At 39.8% G+C, this 23,801-nt stretch overlaps 1 protein-coding gene across 3 annotated transcripts in view; it reads left to right on the forward strand.

Moving 5' to 3' along the window:
• Positions 1-23,801, forward strand: part of usp24 (ubiquitin specific peptidase 24) — a 78,429-nt gene that overhangs the window by 39,035 nt on the left and 15,593 nt on the right. For all 3 annotated transcript variants that reach the window (XM_051932682.1, XM_051932683.1, XM_051932684.1), the window contains 34 exons: positions 3,093-3,254; positions 3,400-3,507; positions 4,276-4,425; positions 4,504-4,635; positions 4,716-4,827; positions 5,211-5,287; positions 5,657-5,797; positions 6,049-6,102; positions 6,250-6,365; positions 6,442-6,508; positions 6,589-6,699; positions 6,854-6,952; positions 7,072-7,251; positions 14,034-14,119; positions 14,213-14,321; positions 14,409-14,567; positions 14,920-15,017; positions 15,091-15,186; positions 15,404-15,632; positions 17,725-17,887; positions 18,013-18,168; positions 18,257-18,327; positions 18,402-18,562; positions 18,637-18,698; positions 18,780-18,971; positions 19,053-19,170; positions 20,056-20,200; positions 20,300-20,419; positions 20,511-20,636; positions 20,728-20,826; positions 21,178-21,260; positions 21,342-21,483; positions 21,564-21,683; positions 21,758-21,975. In XM_051932682.1, the coding sequence (XP_051788642.1) occupies positions 3,093-3,254; positions 3,400-3,507; positions 4,276-4,425; positions 4,504-4,635; positions 4,716-4,827; positions 5,211-5,287; positions 5,657-5,797; positions 6,049-6,102; positions 6,250-6,365; positions 6,442-6,508; positions 6,589-6,699; positions 6,854-6,952; positions 7,072-7,251; positions 14,034-14,119; positions 14,213-14,321; positions 14,409-14,567; positions 14,920-15,017; positions 15,091-15,186; positions 15,404-15,632; positions 17,725-17,887; positions 18,013-18,168; positions 18,257-18,327; positions 18,402-18,562; positions 18,637-18,698; positions 18,780-18,971; positions 19,053-19,170; positions 20,056-20,200; positions 20,300-20,419; positions 20,511-20,636; positions 20,728-20,826; positions 21,178-21,260; positions 21,342-21,483; positions 21,564-21,683; positions 21,758-21,975 (4,262 nt within the window). The remainder of the gene's footprint in view (positions 1-3,092; positions 3,255-3,399; positions 3,508-4,275; positions 4,426-4,503; positions 4,636-4,715; positions 4,828-5,210; positions 5,288-5,656; positions 5,798-6,048; positions 6,103-6,249; positions 6,366-6,441; positions 6,509-6,588; positions 6,700-6,853; positions 6,953-7,071; positions 7,252-14,033; positions 14,120-14,212; positions 14,322-14,408; positions 14,568-14,919; positions 15,018-15,090; positions 15,187-15,403; positions 15,633-17,724; positions 17,888-18,012; positions 18,169-18,256; positions 18,328-18,401; positions 18,563-18,636; positions 18,699-18,779; positions 18,972-19,052; positions 19,171-20,055; positions 20,201-20,299; positions 20,420-20,510; positions 20,637-20,727; positions 20,827-21,177; positions 21,261-21,341; positions 21,484-21,563; positions 21,684-21,757; positions 21,976-23,801) is intronic.

The raw sequence follows: 23,801 nt of genomic DNA on the forward strand, positions 1-23,801 counted from the left end.
TTGATGTATAAAAAGTGTGTGTGTGTTTGAGAACAGAACTTCAATTTTATGTAAAGCCATATAACCAACAGAATGACCTACTTTGTGATGTAATAGAACATGAAAATTGAATTTGCTTTAAATGTACCAATATATTTATAACAAGTTATGGTTAATTCTTAAAAAAAAAATTACATGACGCTAAGTCAAGCTCAAATTAGAAATGAGACAAAAAATAGAATCTGTCACATGCTGAATATATAAAGAGAGTGTACTGATGTGTGTGTTAATGTTTTAACAGAATTTGCCATTAGTAGTATAGAGAAAAGCCAAGCAAAATGACACCTTTTATTGGCTAACTAAAAAGATTACAATATGCAAGCTTTCGAGGCAACTCCGGCCCCCTTCTTCAGGCGAGATGTAATCCATTAGTAGTATGAAACCCTTACATAGAAAGGTCTGAATGTTATATTCATGGAATTTAAGCTGTTATGAACTAAAATGTTTTGCAAGGCTTGGTCACTTTATGCTAAAATGCTCCTTGTGTTCACGTTAAGAGCAGTACAATTGCGCAGTGGTAATGCTGCTGCCTCGCAGTAAGGAGACCAAGGTTCATGTCCCTGGTCTTCCCTGCATGGAGTTTGCATTTTCTCCCCGTGTCTGTGTGGTTTTCCTCTGGGTGCGTTGGTTTCCTCACATAGTACAATGACATGCAGGTTAGGTGAATTGGCAATCCTAAATTAGTCCTAGTTTGTGATTGGGGTGATTGTGTGTGTGTTCACCCTGTTATGGACTGGTGCCCTGTCTGGGGGATTGTTTCCTGCCTTGCACTCTATACTAGCTGGGAAAGGCTCTATTAGACCCCTGCGACCCTGTTCAGGAGAAAGTGCGTTAGATGATGACTGACTAATAATGACTGTTCACATTAGACTTCTTGTGTTGCAAAACCAAAAACAAGGGATTACCTGCTGTTCTCATTTAACAAAACTAAACCATGAGATACTTGACTGATGCCAAATACAGTAATCCCTCCTCCATCGCGGGGGTTGCGTTCCAGAGCCACCCGCGAAATAAGAAAATCCGCGAAGTAGAAATATGTTTATATGGTTATTTTTATATTGTCATGCTTGGGTCACAGATTTGCGCAGAAACACAGGAGGTTGTAGAGAGACAGGAACGTTATTCAAACACTGCAAACAAACATTTGTCTCTTTTTCAAAAGTTTAAACTGTGCTCCATGACAAGACAGAGATGACAGTTCTGTCTCACAATTAAAAGAATGCAAACATATCTTCCTCTTCAAAGGAGTGCGCGTCAGGAGCACAGGCTGTCAGAAACAGAGAGGAAAGCAAACAAATCAATAGGGCTGTTTGGCTTTTAAGTATGCAAAGCACCGCCGGCACAAAGCTGTTGAAGGCGGCAGCTCACACCCCCTCCGTCAGGAGCAGGGAGAGAGAGAGAGAGACAGAGAAAAACAAAACAGTGAAAAATCAATATGTGCCCTTTGAGCTTTTAAGTATGTGAAGCACCGTGCAGCATGTCGCTTCACGAAGCAGCTGCCCACAGAAGGACAAGCGTCCATATCGTCTAGGTGTGCGAACAGCCCCCCTGCTCACACCCCCTACGTCAGGATCAGAGAAAGTCAGCGCAAGAGAGACAGAGAAAAGTAAGTTGGGTAGCTTCTCAGCCATCTGCCAATAGCATCCCTTGTATGAAATCAACTGGGCAAACCAACTGAGGAAACATGTACCAGAAATTAAAAGACCCATTGTCCTCAGAAATCCGCGAACCAGCAAAAAATCTGCGATATATATTTAAATATGCTTACATATAAAATCCGCGATAGAGTGAAGCCGCGAAAGGCGAAGCGCGATATAGCGAGGGATCACTGTACTAGGTTGTAACACCATTGCAGGTTTAATTTGTCCTTAAGAGCTTGTACCCCTTCTTCTAAGTCTCTTCTGTTTCAAATGCATAATACTTCCCCATACTTCACTTTGGCTGTATGCCTTTTCTGTAAGGCCCAGACATCAGTGTCCTCATACACCATTTGTAGATCTTTCTTTAAATATAGTATTGCCCCTGTAATCAGAACGCCCCAGAACTCAAACAACCTGGAATCCGAATGAAAAATTCACCCAAATTTTGACCCGGGATCCGAACACCCAGCACATCGTTCGTGCGTACGTTTCCCCAGTGCTCAGGGCACCCATACGCTTTGTCGTTCAGTTTGTTGTCGGAAGCTATAGTGAAAGCATCTTGTGTGATTTTTGCTGCTAATTTTATGCTTTTGTGCTTGTTTTGTGTTATTTTATTATATAATATCAACTTAGTGTTTTCACCATGGGTCCTAAAAAGCCCTATTATTATTATTTGTTAATATTTTACCTTAAAATCCAGTGTATTTACTGTTAAAATCATTTTGAAAATTCGAGTTTGTTGGACCTAGGAATGGATTAATCCAGTGTATATTATTTTAAAGGGGAAAAATTGTCTTGGAACTTGAACGATTTAGAATTCAAACGGGGTTCTGGAATGGATTAAGTTCGGATTCCAAGGTACTGTACTTCAAAGTGAGTGCATTGACTTTACATTAAAATATGAAATGCTCTATGCACACTTTGATGACATTTGACTTGGATCACAACCTTTTTTTTTTTTTTGTGTAGTGGGAACTGGCTTAAGGATGGTAGGGACAACTCTAGTACTGAAATCATTGCGAACTGGTGGTCTGGAGACTGCTGGGGTGTTTAATGTAAGAAGCCGTACATTTCAGTAAAAGGGCAGATGTCATGCTAGCAGATGAGGCTATTTTTGCCATAGTGCTTTATACCTCCTGAAGCCCTTACAGTTTGTTGTGCCGTCACACTTTAGTGCTTTAAATCATAACTTGATGATAGAGTTCAAAGTTCAGCTGGTTGTCTGCCCAATGGAATTATGCCAGAGTCCCTTTTTTCCTTTTGTTCATACCTTAGATGACAATGCTGTTAAAGCAAGATGGCTGGTATCATCAGGAGGCTTTCAGAAGCAATAGGCAGAGTGAGCAGTGTTTTCAGAGAAAAGTCTGTCACTCCCAGTGTGTGATGGCACGCACTTGTCTTCTTGTTTTTCAGGTACTGGAGGTCCTCTGGGAACTGGCCCATCTGCCTACATTGCCCACTGGCCTAGTTCAGCAGGCATTAGAGGAGCACTTAACCATCCTGAGCGATGCCTGTTCTGTGAAGGAGGGGGTGAAAAGGAATTATATTATCAAGTGTATTGAGGACATTAAGAAAGTGAGTCTGAGCTTAGCAGGAGCACATCAGTTGCTGGTTTTGTCCCCAGTTGTGAGAAGCAAGCAGCCATTGAGACTGGTACAACTGCTCAAGGTTATTGGTCTTTTCACTGAGTACTCATGATTTTAACCCACTTGTCTTTCAGTTATCCCAACAGAGCAACCCTCAAACCATGTGGGTAGTGCCAGCACTTCGACAGCTTCATGAGATCACACGCTCCTTCATCAAGCAAACTTATCAGAAGCAAGACAAGGTACGGGAGAAGCCATGTCATGATTCTCAGATGACTGGGCACAAGAGGCAAGGTCACAGAGCTGTATTTTAGTCTTTATATAGCTCCATTAAGTGCATGTTCATTTGCAAACTGAAAAATTTTTCATTATGCAAATGATGTCCAACATTAAATTCAACATAACTAAAACCATACTCTGCAATGGAAGTTAATATGAAAAGCATGAACGCATACATGGTATAGTTTCACAGAAAGTGTTAAAAGGAGCTTGTCATATTACAAACATTAAATATAAAACAACAATGAAGGTTACTTTGAAAAATTTAAATTAACAATACAGAAGAAACTGGTAAATTGTATGCTTACAAAACAGGCAGACCCATGTTAGAACAGAGTACAGTATGGTAGAATCAGTACTGACTCGCGGAACTGCATGGAATGGAAAAACTCCTAAATGAAGGGATAGAACATTAAAACATCAGTGAAAAAGGTGGGTCTTGGACTGGAGTTGAGCATCAAGACAAATAAATCCTTACGAACTGATTAAAGTTTTAGAGAGTGTGAGCTCCAAAGCTTGAAGGAGCTTCTTCTGACAGTTTGGTAATATGATTTTTAGAACAGTGATAGGGCCAATGTCAGGTGACTATTAACTTTCAGGTTTATATGGTATAAGCAGCACAGGCAACTGTTTCTTTTTGTTCCTTGCATGGGTGAGCTTCTATGGGCAGCTATATTAAACTTTAGAATTGTGGCTGCAAATTGTTATCCCTTCCTTTCATTTTTCAATAGAGTATCATTCAGGACTTGAAGAAGAACTTTGAGATTGTCAAGCTTATCACAAGCAGCCTTGTTTCTTGCCATCGGCTGGCTGTGTCCATTGCTGGACCTTCTGGTCTGTCTGGCTGCACACTTGTGGATGGCAGATACACTTACCAGGAGGTAGGAGCACCCGTAAAAATTGCATCTAAATCATAATAGTACCACTGTACCTAATAATGTCTTCCTTTTTTCTTATAGTACCTGGAAAGTCACCTCAAGTTCTTAGCATTTTTCCTCCAAGAAGCTAGTCTCTACCTCGTGTGGAACCGTGCCAAGGAGTTATGGGAATGCCTAGTATCAGGTCTAGATGTGTGTGAACTTGACCGTGAGGTAGGTTTTTCACTACGTCAGGTGTAGCTTTGTCAGAAATATTCAGTTTTCATCTGATCTTTATTTGTATTGATGTCCAGATGTGCTTTGAATGGTTCACAAAAGGACAGCATGATCTAGAGAGTGACGTCCAGCAGCAGCTCTTCAAGGAAAAGGTTCTTAAATTAGAGCCATACGAAATAACCATGAATGGTGAGTCCAGAGGTGGGCCCATGAAATTCCTAGTTTGTTTATGCTACAGGGAGTAATTTTAGTGTCTCATGGGCTTGCTTCTCTTAACTGAGTTATTCCAAACACGGATAGTTTAAGAAAATGAAACGGGCAGTGTCCTGCTCTGCCAGTTTCTATTTACAAATGCCCGATGGCTGACAGCCTGTAAATCCCAGCTAGAGCAGGAAGTTGTGGCATTTATTCTCATTCATCCATTCATCCTCTTCGGAAGCACTGAGGAACAAGAGTGCTCCAATTCACATCCGATGTCTGCCTTAGGCCAACGAGTACTCTCAAAGCCTCATTCACAGCTGCTCGGAAGTGCTATTTCAATTAACAGGCTGCCTCTGTCTTTCTGCATTCAGGCTTTAATCTATTCAAGACCTTCTTTGAAAATGTCAACCTCTGTGATCATCGCCTCAAGAGACAGGGAGCACACCTGGTAAGTAAAGAAGTTTGGGGGGTAAGGAGAAGAAGATTGCCAGGTGACAGTAGCTGCTAATGTTTCAGGAGATTAGTAGGGCACATGCATGTTTCAGGTAGTCAGTGAGTCACTTGTTTCAGTGGTAGATCTATTGGCCAACTCGCCTCCAGTAGCAAGACTGGAGCCACATTCTCCTTATATTTTGGCAAACAATTGTGCAATTATTAGTTACAAGCCTGCAGTTTCCTTGTGCATTCAGTAGGTGGCACTGTTGCACTAGACAGGTTCAGAAAGACCCAAAGCTTGCAGCTGGTCTTTCTTTCACTGGTCAGAACATAGTGATGGTCAGGACTTATGCTCACTTATTTCTCCTGTTGAATGTGTCAGTTTGTGGAGAGACTAGACCTGACGGGCATGGACTTCATCTGGAGGATAGCCATGGAATCGCCTGATGAAGAGATAGCTAATGAAGCCATACAGCTGATCATCACATACAGCTACATCAACCTAAACCCCAAAATGAAGAAGGTAATCCAGCATTCTATAAAGCCATGATGATTAGGTAGTCTATTGACATTCTCACCAGGGCAACAGTCATGAGACAGTTCTAAAGGGGTCTTTGAGCATTGATTTGTAAGATATATCAATTAAGGGTTCTTTTGGATGTTAGTTTATTAGTGCAAGTTTATAATATTGCTTAAGATATTATGGAATATATTTTTGGTTTACGGCATGACTTTTTGGGCAGTCCTAAAATATCATCTGTTCTGTTCCACTAGGATTCTGTTTCCTTGCACAAGAAGTTCATAGCTGACTGTTACAAACGCCTGGAGGTAAGATCTGGAACCCTCATATCTGAGCCTTTTAATAACTTGGAATTACAAATTGTATAAGATGGCAGAGAATTTCCTCAAAGGATGTGGTACTTGCCTTTTAGTCTGCCCTTGAGAAGAGTTTCAGTTCTGATTTTGTGTTTTCAGGCTGCTAGCTCGTCACTGGGTGGACCGACTCTCACACATGCTGTGACCAGAGCCACCAAGATGCTGACAGCCACAGCTATGCCCACTGTGGCCACATCAGTCCAGTCTCCTTCCAGGTAGTGTATGAGGGTTAATGATCAGAAAGACAATACCAATATCTTCTACTAAAAGACTGCTTTATATGTGTTACAGGTCAACAAAGTTGGTGATAATTGAGCGACTGCTGCTGCTTGCTGAAAGATACGTCATCACGATTGAGGTATGGGTTTGGGAGCCGCCTACATCCCGTTATGTCTATTTTTGAATGCTTTTCACACTTACAGTATTGTGTCCCTGCAGGATCTTTACTCGGTTCCACGGACAATTCTACCTCATGGCGCTTCCTTCCATGGACACCCTGTGACACTGAACGTCATGTGCGAGTCCACCAAAGACACCTTTACACTAGAAGTGAGGCCATTTCTAAATAGGGTCCAGGAGTCTTTAGATCAAAAGCTACCCACTGTCTAAAACAGCTGAGGGTCTCCTCATTAAATGAACAATTATTTTTGGAAATAAGCCGATATGACCACTGAGGTTAATTGTTTACTTCTCCGTTTCTTAGGCACACAGCAATGAAACTATTGGCAGCATCCGATGGAAGATAGCAGAGCAACTTAACTGTCCTGTGGATAACGTGCAGATCTTTGCCAATGACAGCGTGGTGAGTAGCAGAGCTGGTACCTTCCTATGTACACATAACAAGTGACACCTTGCTAGCTGTGTACAATGGGGTAGTGTCCTTGGGGGGGAAAAATAATCCTTCTTACTTCGTTCTCACAGCTCACAATGAATAAAGATCAGAAACTCCTCAACCAGCTGGGTTTCTCAGATGAGCAAAACCTGACTGTAAAGACTTCAGGAACAGGCACACCCTCAGGAAGCTCTGCTGACTCGTCAGCCAGCGCTAGTAGTAGCAGCAGCAGTAGCAGTGTCTTCAATTCTGCATATGCCCTAGAACAGGTCAGTGGATGGGGCGTGGAAGGTGTCGTCTTTTGTCTCTGCCTTGGCCTTTTGTATCCTGAGTGCTTTAGGAATAGGAAACCAGTCTAGAAAAGAGTTAGCAGAAGATGCCTTAAACTGCATTCACATTCTATGGAACAGACTGGAAATTCAAATCCAAAATTTAATATAATGTGACATTTGACCTCATTTTAGTATAGAAAATGAAAAATAACTACCAGCTAAGCCAGAAAGGGCAATTTCTTTGCATTTGAAGTGACACCGTTCATGTTTATTGTGCTTCATTTTCTTTTTCATTTTCAAAAAAATGCTTTTTGTGTGACTCAAGCATAGAATCAAAAGAGTTCTTGTATTTCTTTTAAAACTCTTTCCGGAAATTCAAGTGAATGTAACAAAGTTGAACTATTGAATAGTTTGGTACCCCCAGACATTCCAGTAGCACATGACAGCACCATTGTATATCCCGTTTGTGTCAAAGTGAGAAAGTGAGGTTTCATGTAGCTTTTGCCCTTTGGATATGGTCAGTGTGTCTGAGAACATAAAAATGTGGGGTAAAAAAATCACCTGACTTTGATAGCTAGGCCAATAAGAATAATTTGCATCATAAGAAAATTAATGAGAGCAATTTGGAAATCAAAGGTGTAGATCATCTATTTAGTATAATTGTGAGAGCTGACATTTGTGATTAAACTTATTTTGTTTTCATGTAGTGCTTTTCACTGAATGTAGGCTTGGACTGTGGTTTGTCATTTAGGGTCCTATGTTAACCCTATTTTCTCTTTATATTTCCTTATTGTGTAGACCTTAAAATGTCTTAAATCCCATACACTTAGTACTCTGTGATCAGGTACTTTAGGACCTCTACATCTATAAGCTCAGGTAATTAAGTTCCACATTTAATTATGTACTATTGGTAATATGCTCAAAAACATTAAGGAAGCAGAATGCCCTGAATATTGGCAAACCATATCTTTACAGCCTAAGTAGCAGTGCATCTTGCACCCATAGCTGCTCTCAGCTTATCTTCAGTCTAGCTTGCTTTGCTACCGTATACCTTTGAATTGAGTATTGATACAGGCCACACACCTGTCTTAATATGGCTGCCAATACAGAGTTGTCTTTATCATGGGCTTCTTTTCATGGCCAGTGCTGTGAAAGAGACGTAAAGGCAAAGTGACCAACTCTATACCATTCTTACCACAAAACATGAACTAGTGGAGAATTGTGGTATAGAATGGCCTCCAATCCAAAACCAATCATAAATATCCTTATTTCAGACCAGTAGAATTAATCTACCTTCTCCCTTCCTGGGACAGTTACCAATGGAAGTGCTTGGGTACAACTCATCCCCAAGTTTCTTTGTTTAGGCAGTTTATGGTCTTCCTATGGAGGACAGCTGATAGGCTCTGTCCAAAAACAGTCACCCTTGCCAAGCTGGTTTGATACCTTAATATTGATAATAATGCATTGTATTTATATTGCACCTTTCCCATGCTTAAGGCACTAATTTTACACCAAACACACATTCTCTCCTTCAATAATTGGTTAATTAAACATCCAAGCACACTACCTAATCTTACTACATTTGCTTTGTCTAGGTTACAAATAAAAACATAGAAAATATTTATCAACTTATGTTCTGGATATCACTCCACCACAGACTGTTTGCACTAATTTATATTTATGGTACAGATCTAGATAATTGTAAACTTTTTAACTAGTTTACGCTAGTATTATGAGGTATAGGTTAAAGTAAATCTTTATTGTAAAGCATGCTATTGCAATTTAAACTTGAACTTTTTTGTTGTGGGACTGGACCTCATTAGAAGTTAAAACATCAAACTGCACAATCACAGTTGACTTCTGTTTCTCCAATATTAGCTTCTTTACACTGGCTGCCCATCAGTTTTCGAATTGATTTTAAAATCTTGCTAGTTTTTAAATCTTTACATTGGCATGCTCCTGCCTGTTTATCTGAATTGTGTGCTGTACACCAGCCATCTAGAGTGCTTAGATCTTCTGGTCAGTTGTCTCTTGTTGTCCCTCGTACTAAGTGTAAAACTAAGGGGGGCAGAGCATTTGCAGCTGCTGCTCCTCGCCTGTGGAACTCTTTACCTCATTACATAAAGGAGTCGTCTACAATTGAACTGTTCAAAACAAGATTAAAGACTCATTTCTGTTCACTTGCATTCCATGACCTTCAGTAATACTGATGGTTTCCTCATTGTGATTATGTAACATTACTTCTATTTATTATTTATTTTATTTATGTTCATATATTGTATTTCTTTTTTTGTTATTTGTTATTTGTATGTTTCCTTTTATTCTATTATTGTAAAACACTTTGGCCACAGCATTTCTATGTTGTTTTAAATGTGCTATATAAATAAATTGACATTGACTTCTGCACAGGTAACAGCATGCTGTGGTGCAAGTAACCTTATTTCTAGCTAACTAATTAACAGTGAGGATATTCAGAGATCACTAGTGAAGCCACTAACATTTTTAATTTATGGAATAGCTTTGCATTAGGTTGTTGATAATATTAAATTAGTTTATTTGTGTATGTCATTCAGTTAACAGAATCCCTTCAAATAAGGCCTGGACAATATTCAGATATAAGTTAAAAAATGGGGCAAATTTAGTTTAAGGTAAATATAAAATACAGAATAGTCAACAGCTGGGGACATTCAGCTTGAAAGTATGACATATGAAAAAGATTGAGGGGGTAATAACAGACTCATCTCTGTCACCAGCCAGTGTTCTAGTTAGATTAAAGAAAAATACCAAATTTAATTTAATCTTGTATGATGCTCTTTATTGAGTGCAGGCTCAGAGCAGTTACACATTTATTATAATACTTTTAAAGTAAATTACTAAACCAGGCAACAACATTTATTTATATAGCACATATTCATACAAACAATGTAGCTCAAAGTGCTTTACATGATGAAGAAAGAGAAAAAAGACAAATAGTCAAACAAACAACATTTACATATATAATCACACAGTAAAACAAATTAATCTGAATGATTAATATAAACAAATATGACCACATAATGTTCTAGTAACAGAATAATTGACCTGTGGCCACGTAATGCTGTGGAGTCGCACCACAAGGCATCCACATTCACATATTTGCACTGTGGTAAACTGACAGTGGTCAGCCATGAACCCACAACGTCTGGCTCAGAAGCAGTCTCCTTACTGTGTGAGCTTATAGGAGTTCTCCTGGTTTCTGGGTTTTACAGTATATATGTGCCAACTGATTTACATCGTGGTGTGAATCCAGTGCAGTACCCTTGGCAACAAGGCTGGGATTTGCATTTTGGACAGATTGGAGTGTAGCTGAAGCATTGCACAGAAAGGCTGAGGGGAAGAGAGCTCAGCTATCACAAGAATACAATACAATATGTTTTGTGGTGTAATAGTGTCAAGGAAAAGCACCTTAAATCGTTGTACATTGGAAGAGAAGTTAATATTGGAAATACTTTTAACTGTTTGCCTTGAATTTACACACGTGTCCTGCAAAACTTTCCTATTCACCATTTTCTCAGCACATAAATTGTAAATATAAAGCCGGGATATCTCGTCTCTGGCCTAGCCATGCTACCTCAACTTGGATACCTTACCAGGGAGCTCATGAGGCGTCCTTGCCAGGATTAGTTTACATGTCGACAAGTCTTCAGATTGCTTTACTTAAAGGGTTACACTTCAGAATATCCTAGCAAAAACCAGGATCCACTATTCCTGTCATAATTTCATATCCCAATGGCTACCTTTGAAAGGGGATACACAATCTTAACAAAAGCCAAGGGTTAATTGCTATTCCTAACAGTACATAACCTAAATCAGAACAGTCTGTTTCATTAGCAATCATCAGTAATTGCTAAATGTCAGTAAACAACAGGACACTTCAGCAAAGCAATACACTGAACTATTTTAATAATCAGTTATAATTTATTTGAATTTATAGAGTCATGCTGGCTGTCTTATGTAAGATATTGCATCAATCAAAACATTTCAGAGAACCAATAAATTCCCATCATCTGGTTGATTGTTAATAAAGTTACTTTTGGCTAGATATGGTACATGTTAATCTTAAAATCCCAAGCCTCAATTTCACATATTCTTGTAAGCTTCATCTAAGCTTAAACATATACATTCTAATAAACAATGCCACTCTTTTAATAATTGTATCTCATTTTCCCAGAATTCCTGTCTGTCTATTTCGCTTACACCCCAGAATTACAGTTAGGGCCATAAATATTTGGACAGAGACAACTTTTTTCTAATTTTGGCTCTGTACATTACCACAATGAATTTTAAATGAAACAACTCATGCAGTTGAAGTGCAGACTTTCAGCTTTAATTCAGTGGGGTGAACAAAAAGATTGCATAAAAATGTGAGGCAACTAAAGCATTTGTTTTAACACAGTCCCTTCATTTCAGGGGCTCTAATGTAATTGGACAAATGAAATAACTGGAAATAAAATGTTCATTTCTAATACTTGGTTGAAAACCCTTTTCTGGCAATGACAGCCTGAAGTCTTGAACTCATGGACATCACCAGATGTTGGGTTTCCTCCTTTTTAATGCTCTGCCAGGCCTTTACTGCAGCGGCTTTCATTTGCTGTTTTTTTTGTGGGCCTTTCTGTCTGAAGTTTAGTCTTCAACAAGTGAAATGCCTGCTCAATTGGGTTAAGATCTGGTGACTGACTTGGCCATTCAAGAATTTTCCACTTCTTTGCTTTAATAAACTCCTGAGTTGCTTTGGCTGTATGTTTTGGGTCATTGTCCATCTGTATCATGAAACACCACCCAATCAATTTGACTGCATTTAGCTGGATTTGAGCAGACAGTATGTTTCTGAACACCTCAGAATTCATTCGGCTGCTTCTGTCCTGTGTCACATCATCAATAAACACTAGTGTCCCAGTCCACTGGCAGCTATGCACGCCCAAGCCATCACACTGCCTCCACCGTGTTTTACAGATGATGTGGTATGCTTTGGATAATGAGCTGTTCCACGCCTTCTCCATACTTTTTTCTTGCCATCATTCTGGTAGAGGTTGATCTTGGTTTCATCTGTCCAAAGAATGTTTTTCCAGAACTTTGCTGGATTTTTTAGATGTTCTTTAGCAAAGTCCAATCTAGCCTTTCTATTCTTGAAGCTTATGAGTGGCTTGCACCTTGCAGTGCACTCTCTGTATTTACTTTCATGCAGTCTTCTCTTTATGGTAGACTTGGATATCAATACGCCTACCCCCTGGAGAGTGTTGTTCACTTGGTTGGCTGTTGTGAAGGGGTTTCTCCTCACCATGGAAACGATTTTGCGATCATCTACCACTGTTGTCTTCCGTGGACGTCCAGGTCTTTTTGCGTTGCTGAGTTCACCAGTGCTTGCTTTCTTTCTCAGGATGTACCAAACTGTAGATTTTGCTACTCATAATATTGTAGCAATTTCTCAGATGGGTTTTTTCACCTGCATGGAGAGCTCCTTTGACCGCATGTTGTCTGTTCACAGCAAAATCTTCCACATGCAAGCACCACACCTCAAATCAACTCTAGGCCTTTTATCTGCTTAATTGATAATGACATAACGACAGACTTGCCCACACCTGCCCATGAAATAGCCTTTGAGTCAATTGTCCAATTACTTTTGAACCCCTAAAATGAAGGGATTGTGTTAAAAAAATGCTTTAGTTGCCTCATATTTTTATGCAATCGTTTTGTTCACCCCACTGAATTAAAGCTGAAAGTCTGCACTTCAACTGCATCTGAGTTGTTTCATTTAAAATTCATTGTGGTAATGTACAGAACTAAAATTAGAAAAAAGTTGTCTCTGTCCAAATATTTATGGACCTAACTGTATATCTAATCCCAAATGTGACAGACTTGGAAAGTACCTCATGAATATTAATGCTGTAACAAGGTCATTCGTACCTTCCAGTTGTAACAGTTACAGAATATTTCCCAAATGAACTCAAAGCCCATAAGTTAAAAGTCATTATCTCGGTAATTCTAAAATGAAAACAGACTAAAATATAGCACACAAAATAAATATTACAAGTTATATGTAGCACACTATAAAAACAAAGTTGTTTTTAAAAAGCATTACGCAGTACATCTTATCTTTTGTATTCTGCTCTTCACTGAGTGCTGGCACAGAGCACTATTTAACATTTCTCAGTTAAAATACAAGTACAGATGATACTGATTTCTAAAATCAGAACTGGTATGCATAGAAATACAGACTTGCTAAAACATACAGAGAACAAGGTAAAAACAGATTAAACAGAAATGGGAAAACAACAATATGTGTTCATTAATTAATTGATTAAGTTTGGTCCATTTATAAAGGTGGAAATGAAACGTCAGAAGAACATAACAGCACTAGAAGTAGTCCTGGAAAGTGCTACTAAACTGATTCCTGGACTTCGTGGTTTGAGAAGATACATGAATATTACAGGGGATGAATCTTTTCATTTCAAATTAATGGAGGTTAAACGGGGACTTAGAAACAGATGCCATCTGTTGGTACAGAATTCTGTAGCCAACAGAAAGGGATGCAAATATAAACTTGCTAAGTGTGATTTTGTATAAATGGTAGGAAAATATTTTTTTAGACAGAGAACTGTAGGTGTATAGAACAAGGTAACAAATAGTGAAGTTAGAAAGAGTACCAGGAGACTTTCTAATCTTGACTTTATAGACATAATTTAGTGGAACTCCTCTTTGTGTCTTTTGTGAGTAATACTTTTTATTGTGATTTTCTACAGGAGAAGTCATTGCCTGGTGTGGTTATGGCTTTGGTGTGCAATGTGTTTGAAATGTTGTACCAACTTGCTAATCTGGATGAGCCTAGGTAGGTCTCTTGCAGTTCTCAAAGTTGATGCTTACACATTAGTTCTCTGTACTCCAGTTGTGCCTCAGCGCCATTTGTCCTTTCACCGTGTAGGATTACCCTTCGAGTTCGAAAGCTGCTCCTGCTTATTCCCACTGATCCTGAAGTCCAGGATGCTCTCGATAACTTTGTTCCTAAAGAGTCAAGTGTCTGGAGCCACCAGGTGAATATCTTGTGAGTGACTCAGAGTCTCCCAGTGTTTTTCTAACAGTTTTCTTTAGTTCATTTTTTTCTTTCTTTCTTTTTTTAGAAAACACTTTTCACTGTGGCTTCAGGGTCCCAAGCTTCCAAGTCTCCTTCCCTGAGCTCCAAGCAACAGCACCAGCAGTCTGCCACATCTATCCTGGAGAGCCTTTTCCGTTCCTCTGCTCCTGGCATGTCCACATTTCGTGTGCTCTACAATTTGGAGGTATCTATACTTGTATCTTCTCTGATCGAGAGTTTCTGCTTTGCTTCAGACCACATGTACATGTCATTCAGAGGTGCTACAGGTCTTGCTCAATTTATATGGATTCTCTGAGGAAGGACAGTTGTTTGAGATGTAGCCTGAATAGTGAAACTGCAGTGAGTGGAAGCTCATTCTTTCCACTGGGGCTGGTAGAGATGATTCTCAATTCTTAGCTATTGGAGTCTGGGAGGCAGCTTCATGCACTTCCTCTGACACCATTAGGTGGATACCAATTGTTCCTAGTAGTAATTTCTATTTGGCTCTCCACCTTGATCTTCATTTTGGTTAACCTTTTATCTGTGCTATACATCAGGTCCTCAGCTCCAAATTAATGCCAACTTCTGATGACGAAATGGCAAAGACCAGTGTGAAGTCGTTCTGTGAGAATTTTCTGAAGGCTGGAGGTTTAAGGTAAGATTACCTCTAACTAACCTCAGTCCTTTACCTTTGTGCAGCTTATGTTAGTAATGTTTTATCTTTTCAGTCTTGTAGTAAATGTGATGCAGCGGGATTCCATTCCTTCAGAAGTTGACTACGAGACACGCCAGGGAGTCTACTCTATCTGTCTGCAGCTGGCCAGGTATGCATATGCTTATTTTAGGTTGGCATCATTACGGAGATACTTATTATGTCAGATCCATTGATTTCACTGGTTCTACCTGTGTGTTTTGAGTACAGTTTTGCCAGAATCCTCCTTCATTTTTCAGATGTCATTTAGCCAGTTGCTTGGCAGGCAGCTTGTCTGCTCCCTTCTTAGCTATTGACACCATACTGTTTACTTTGACACCCTTGTGCAGGTTTCTCTTAGTTGGACAATCAATGCCCAGCACACTGGATGAGGAAATGACAAAAGAAGGCTTAGATACACTGTCCTCCCGGCCTTTCCGCAATGTAAGCCGCCAGACTAGCAGGCAATTGTCCCTTTGTGGCACCCCAGAGAAGTCATCCTACAGGCAAATGTCATTGTCAGACCGTTCATCCATTAGGGTTGAGGAAATCATCCCAGCTGCCAGAGTGGCTATTCAGGTGCGTACAATGGAGGCAAAGTGGACAGTAATGTCAAGGTGCTGTTCTTCCTGTCTGTGAGGATAGGCTCATGAAATGATTTTGCATGTAAACAATAGAGTATGCCAACCAGGGTGACTTGTTTGTAGTGCCTCTAGCATCTGTGGTCGGACTGTCATCTGAACTTTTAATTGAGATTGAAAGGTTCCATGTTACATACGTGTTTCTTCAAATATGGCTTAAAAATTCTGTATCTTCTCTTATGATTTCCATGACCCTTACATCTCATTGGATGCAAGATTTCTCTTTTCTTCAATAACAATCAAAAGTATTCTATCCCAGAAGTGTTGAGCAAATATAAGTCAGTGACTTGAAAATTCTTTTAAAGTAGTGTCCATGGACTTGATGTTGATTTGTAACAATAGAAATGTTCAATTTAGTTAGAACTTTTCAAAGTATAATGCATTTTCAAATATATGTGGAATTTGAAAAAGAATGTGCAACAGCTGTAGTCTATGGTGACTGTTTACTTGTGGTGACCTGCTTGCCCTAATTGGTCTGCAGTGCCAGAGGAAACTCCCTCGTCTTTGCAGGTATGTGGTTTGGTTTGGTTTGGTTTTTTTGTTTTTCTAACTCCGTGATTTACAAACTGGAGCTTCACCTAGTGTGATGATTGTTCTTTTTTTTGGGGTTGTTTCAGAGCATTGCACTTAAAAGACAAAAAATTGTATGTCTTAGGTGAAGTTGCTTAACAGTCCTCCCACTGCTCCAAACTGTTTTCTTTTGTATAGTGGCACTTTTGTTTTTAATGTTAGTCCATACAGGAAGAAAAAAAAATTGTTTGCCTGTTTCATTATTGAATTACACATCTTACATACAATATTTTTCCATTGGTTACATATTGATATCTTTGCATCATATTTTCATATCATTGCTTTAGGTTATTATAGCTAATGGTTTTTAAACAATAGTTTGAAATATGATTTTTGACTGGCTTCTGTGGTCCAGTTAAGTCCTTGACCGTAAGCCAAAAAGTTAAACACTAAATGCTTACAGCTGAAAGCAATTATATTTCTTCTCTCAGTATCATGGAAGGACTCTCAACCATATGAAATCTGCAGTAAACTTTTTATACTACTGTATCAGTTTATAAACACGTGTCTGTAATGAAGTTTGTTTAAATAAGTCTTTTATTTTTATATACTGGGAAGAAAATCTAATAGTCCCTTGAGGAATAAATATTCTATTCAATTAGTAATTTTATACAGTATTGCACCTTGTAAAACAATCTAGAACTTTTCATTTTGATGATTTTTACAAATCATACAGTAATACAAACTACTTTCATCAAAAAATAAAGTGCACATACTTAATAGTACAGAAAATCAGCAGAATCATTTGGACAACATATTCAATAGTCATTGTTTAGATAATATGAGAGGATACCCTTTGAAAGATTAGGCAATAACAAAAAAATGCCTGTAATTAAATTTCACAATGAAAATGCCCATTTCCTGTTTCGGATAATAAAAAGAGAACAATTCTGTACAAGAAAATCGTTTACTATGACAGTCAGTAGTTACAAAATGAAGGATTTGGATATTTCCAAACTAAGTAATTTTTAAACCAGGTACCAAAGCCATCTTAAATATCACAATGTAATGGCTAATGTTGAGTCAAGTCTAAAAATACTGTAAATAGTAAAAAGAAACATGTGGACCTCTGGTCCTCAAATAAAGGTGGCTCATATAGAGAAGCTGAACTTTTTTTTTCCTTCAATATATATGTAACAAATGCAGTTCAAAGCATCATTTGAAGCTGGTCCTAAACTTACTACTTGAGATAAAGCACTTAAAATGAAATAAGTTAAGACAGGAGCAGTCTCTAATTATTTACTGATAAAGATGTCATCCTGCTCAGCTGCATTAACGGGTTCCTGCTCCAGTGGTGGTAACCCTAACTCTAACAGTAGTCACTACAAATCTGTAAACTTTGCTTTCCCCTGCTAACAGGCTGGTTGTCTCATTCACGTTCAGTCATGTCTGCTACTGCTCTGAAGAGGTCACTTAGGAATCCTATCATAAGTCCCATTGCCTTCTTTGTGTTTTACCAGACTATGGAAGTTACTGACTTCACCTCCACAGTTGCCTGCTTCATGCGACTCACTTGGGCTGCTGCAGCTGGCCGTTTAGATCTAGTAGGGAGCAGCCAGCCTATTCGGGAGAGCACCAACACTCTGTTCCCTGGGGGAATCCGCAGCCGTTTGAGTAGTACTGGTAAGTGACGATGATCTTGTCCTTCTGCTCTCTCCAGTCTGAGGCTTATTCAAGTCTGACTAAAACCATAGTCTTTTACAGCTTTTTTTTGCATGTGTTAATCTGTACTGTGTTTGTATCTACAGGAAGTAATTGCAGCTCAGGTAGTGAAGGGGAGTCAACAACACTGCATGCAGGAATCTGTGTTAAGCAGAACTCTGTCTCCATCAAGGATACCATCATTGCCCGGGAGGCCTTATCCCTGTTGGTCACCTGTTTGCAATTGCGATGCCAACAGTTAGGTGCGTGACAAGTATCAAATTGATAAAGTCTTGCTTAGTGTTGACTTGTCTCCTTTATTGATAGCTCCTCTTCCTTTGCCTGTCTCAGGGTCTTTCTATAACCTGCCTTGCGTCAGTGACTTCATCATTGACATTCTCTTAGGCTCCCCCAGTGAGGAGGTAAGACTTTCTAAATTCAGAGGCAAGGCTGTGGTTTGAAGCTCCTCTTCTTTCACATGTTCATTGCATTTCAGATCCGTCGTGTGGCCTGTGACCAGTTGTACACTCTGAGTCAGACAGACACCTCTGGATTCTCAGACCTGCAAAAACCCAACCTATTTCTCCTGAGGCTCATCCTCACAGCGCAGCTGCCATTGTGGTCACCAACAAGTATCATGAGAGGGGTAAACCAAAGGTGTGTCCCATCATAAATCAATCATTAATTGTTCCCTTTTTGCCACCCTAATCTGTCCTTTCTCACTTTGGCAGGTTGCTGTCCCAGTGCACCGAGTACTTTGACTTGCGTTGCCAGCTGCTTGATGACCTGACCTGTGAGTCTTGCCACAATTCAGCTCACTCACATTCCTTGTTCATTGTTCCCCTAAAGCCATTGCTCTCTCCTTTAAATATAGCTTCTGAGATGGAACAACTGCATGTAAGCCCTGCCACCATGCTTGAAGATGAAATCAGCTGGCTTGATAACTTTGAGCCAACATGGACGGCAGAGCTGGAGACCAGTGAGGCAGATAATATCCTGCTGGCAGGCCACCTGCGACTCATCAAAACTCTTCTATCACTGTGCGGGACAGAGAAGGAACAGCTGGGTGAGTGTCTGTGGCAGCTTGTGGAATAGTGGTGTAAAGAATTGACTTCACTTAATGTTTCCTGCGTTGTCTCTCTTTCAGGCCCATCACTGATCCAGCAGCTGCTTGATGACTTCCTTTTTCGTGCCTCCAGGATCATACTGAATAGCAACAGCTCAGCCAGCAGTGCTGCCATCAGTCAGCAAGACTTTCACCCAAAGTAAGAGCATGGTGTCTTTTGTTAAGCCATATAGTACTAGCACTTCAAATGTTTACCTGTATTCTCATGTGATATGAGAGAAAAATCACAAACACTTGCACATCATGTACTCGTATACAGATTGCACAAATACACATAATCATAAACGTCCAATGGGCACATACACATCTTAATGTACATTCATTTGTGATACACATATGCACTAACTCTAGTCGCCAAACATAGCAGTGCATGTGTCCTCTAAGTTGCTAAAACATTTTCATTCGTGGACATTTAGGATCTATACTCATACTGAATTGTCAAGGACTGGCACCACAGAGGCAGAAGCGGTTTCCTTTCAGTGTGAGCTAATTGGAGAATATCCATTAGTCAGCTGTGTAGAGACCATCTCTGAGCTCTGCAAGCAGAGCACTTTCTGGTGACATCAACTGATCTCTCTCTGTGTCATCCTGCACCTTTTCTGTGCAGCATTAGCACCACACTCCAACCACCCACAATGCAAATCCCATTCTTGTCAATAAGTGAATTGCCAACTTACACAATCAAGCATATTAGTTTAAAGATTTGTGCTGTGGTAACTACCAGTGATCAGTTGCAAATCCACCACATCTGGTTGAAAAGCGATTCCTTGCAGCATGAGCCAAAGTAGTTAACTCCATTAGTCAGCCATGTCAGACCATGTCTCAAACACTGCAATCGGAGTGCTTCATGGTAGCTTCAGCTGATCTCTCTCTGTATCAACCTCCACCTTTTCTGTGCAGCATCCCCATTACATGCACACATTCCTGTAGGTAATGACAGCACACACTGTATCTCATGACAGTCACAGTCTCTGTCTCTACGAAAATTGAATTATGTCCATCTAACCAGTGTCTTCTTGCACAGGTGCAGCACAGTAAATAGCCGCTTGGCTGCCTATGAGGTGCTAGTCATGCTGGCAGACAGCTCCCTGGGAAACTTGCAGCTCATTACCCGAGAACTACTGTCAATGCACCATCAGGCAGACCCTGCCCTTACTAAAGAGTTTGATGTAAGCTTTGTGGATCTCGGGATGTTCAGCATACACATTACATTCATACTTTTTCCTATTTCCAGCACTTAACCACGTCTCTTGAACTTTAACTTCCAGTATCTACCTCCAGTGGAGAGTCGGTGCAGCTCTGGCTTTGTGGGACTGAAGAATGGTGGTGCCACCTGTTACATGAATGCCGTGTTCCAGCAATTGTACATGCAGCCAGGCCTCGCTGAGGTTTGTCCCAGGAGGAACTATTGTCCTCACATTGTAAGAGTTTTTTTTGCAGTTCAAGACTTTGTTGTCACAACTCGTGTGTCAATTTCAGGCATTCCTATCTATTGATGACGAGACAGAAAACCCAGAAGAGAGTGTATTCTATCAGGTTCAGTCACTGTTTGGGCACTTGATGGAGAGCAAGCTGCAGTACTATGTCCCAGAGAATTTCTGGAAGGTATCCATACATAAGGTCTTGCATGCTGGATCATGGGGGTTTGCGAAGCAGCATGAGATGCCCTACTAAATGGCACTCTCCTCTTTTATAGATATTTAAGATGTGGAATAAGGAGTTATATGTGCGGGAGCAGCAAGATGCTTATGAGTTTTTCACCAGCCTAGTTGATCAGCTAGATGAACACCTTAAGGTATGAGTAAAGAGAACTATTCCTATGGTTTGCCCATGTTTCCTGAGTTCCAGAATGTGTCTGGAGCCCCCTATATCTCATTCTTGTGTACTGTTTTAAACTGATGTATCTGAACCTCACTGCCTAGTTGAACTTACAAATACCACCAATAGATAGATAATGGGTGCTTATTTAAAATGTCTGGCACCTCGTATGTAGAATGGGTACACTGATGATCTACAAGGCTGGCATACACGCCAAATAGATCTGGATAATCTTATTCAAAATTTTAGCTGGCCAGCTGCTTGCCATCCTTGGTATCTGGCAGTGCATGTGATACGTCTTAATTAACTGACATTTCCTCCTGCGCAGAAAATTGGCAGAGAGCAGATCTTCAAGAACACATTTCAGGGAATTTTCTCAGATCAGAAAATCTGTAAGGATTGCCCACACAGGTGAGTGACATACACTGCAGAATTTCCATGTGACCAACCAGATGCCCCTGATAACCTCATCCGTTATATTTCTAAATGCAGATATGAGCGTGAAGAAACCTTCATGGCATTGAATTTAGGAGTGACATCCTGCCAGAGCCTGGAGATATCACTGGACCAGTTTGTCAGAGGAGAGGTGCTAGAAGGCAGCAATGCATACTACTGTGAGAAATGCAAAGAAAAGGTAGGAACTGTCCTACTGTGTTCTGTCTGCCCATATACCTTTGAGAAGTGACCACTATCCACATTTTCTTCCATCTGCAGCGAACCACTGTCAAGCGTACCTGCATCAAATCTCTGCCAAGCGTCTTGGTGATCCACCTCATGAGGTTTGGCTTTGACTGGGAGAGTGGTCGCTCCATTAAGTATGATGAGCAGATCCGGGTAAAGGCTTACACTCTAGCTCCACTATCCAACTTGACCTTCCCCCCCGGTGCTAATTTTCTTTCATGTTGTAGTTTCCCTGGGTCCTCAACATGGAGCCTTACACAGTGTCAGGAATGGCGCGCCAGGACTCTAGTTCAGAGCATGGGGATAATGGTCGAGGAGAGCCGGGATCAGGTGGCTCCCCTAGGAAGAAAGTGACCATTTCTGAAAACTACGAGCTGGTGGGTGTAGTTGTCCACAGTGGTCAGGCCCATGCAGGGCACTACTATTCGTTCATCAAGGACAGACGGTGAGTGAGAGGCATATCAGGTTTGGCACATTAGAGAGTTCAAAGGTGGGTGGTGGGTTGCCAGAAACTTCTTGGAGGCACCCATAGGATAAAAGTGTTTGTTTCTATTTGTTCTTGTTCCACAACATGACCTTGATGATTTGTAGATTTATACGTAGTGGTTCCACTTCAAAATTAAGTACAGACCCAGTATCACACTTAAGGTATATATTTATTGGCTGGGTGGTAAATAACAATAAGCGAGTACTCAAATTAAAATCTCATTGCAAAAATAGCCACATTAGAGGAGAAGGTCAGTCTTTTTTCAGTCAGCAACCTTCACCTTCAGTGCTAAATCTAAAGGAAAGTGATGATGTTTCTGTAATAAAGTTAGGAAAAAATGTCTGCAGTGATTATTTCTGCATTTTAAAAATCACTTTGTTTTCAGAAATATGTCATAATTTTATGCATCAATTAAAAACATTTAGCAGTGAGCAGCCTTTGTTGTTATCAAAAATATCTGCAGTGACAAATTATGTATGTTAGTAATTGCTAGTATTAGTTGTCATCAAAAAGGCCAACTCATTTTATGTTATGTCTAAGAAATTAAGTAAAATTCTCTTTCATAAAAACATAGCCTATTTTTGTAATGCCTTCTAATTTTGTATTATGCTTTAAAAAAAATACAGGCACTGTGATAACAATAGAGTAATCCCTTGTGAATCGCAGGAGTTAAGGGCACAGAACCACTGCAAATGCGAAAATCCACGACTATTTTTTCAGGCCCACGATTACTTTATAATGTAAGTTTATTGCTCTAAATAAGATGTAAAAAGATAATAAAAAAAAAAATGTGAGACAGAGCAATCACTTCTCAATTAAATCAGATATGTACGACTAACAAAGATGTATGGTTTCCCCCAGACAAAGAGCTTAGTTCAGCAGTTCCTTAGTCAACTGTAACTTTTTATATTTTTATATTAATAATTTTGTGTGTACATTAATGGCAATTAACATCAAAAATGATTAATATTACAGAGACAAAAGAAATCCAACAAAACACTAAGCACAAGACGATAAACACAAAGCAAGCCTTTTTTGAAGATGCAAATGATGATGGTATAGTTATGAAATAAACTCCCCTGTGAACGGCCCAAAAAAGAACAATGCAAAGTTTTGTTCTACCGTAATGTGAAAATTTGTAGAACTTGGTAGGACTCCCAAATGGAGACGCTTTCCATCCCAGATGAAATCACATGAACAAGTGGGCACAGAACAAGAACATCAGTCCAGATAAAGCTGTAATCCAAAGGGAGTAGTTGTAATCCAATTGTTCACAAAAAGACACCACCAGTTGTGATCCTGTTGGCTTTTTACAGCTCACTTTTAAAGCTAGTTCCCCTCATCTCTTACCCAATAGCCCTCCCAGCAACTGCCAAAGCTGTCCAATGACGCAGTACTCTTCTGGCGTTGTTGGGATTTGCAGTTTATTTAAGTAGCATGGCAACAGTGTCTGTTTTTTCGTAATAGTTTGCAAAACTTGCAAAATAATTTTGATTTAATTATTGATGACAAACCTGCAAATAAGAGGATCTATGCATTGTAAACCAACAAATCTCAAGAGCCGACCTATAGTATGATTTTGTTAATAATTGCAAGTGCAAATACGTATAGCAAACATACAAGAAGGTAAATATGATGTAATAGGGCCTTCAAATATTCTCTTGGTTCACCAGGGAACCATAAAGGAATAAAGATTGAGAGCCACTGAGCTTGACAACCTTGATTATACGTATGACCTGGTATTTTTGCTGTATGCACAATAACAAATATAAGACCAGACTTTG

The sequence above is a fragment of the Erpetoichthys calabaricus genome, chromosome 10 (genome assembly GCF_900747795.2).
Source record: "Erpetoichthys calabaricus chromosome 10, fErpCal1.3, whole genome shotgun sequence".
Lineage (NCBI taxonomy): Eukaryota > Metazoa > Chordata > Cladistia > Polypteriformes > Polypteridae > Erpetoichthys > Erpetoichthys calabaricus.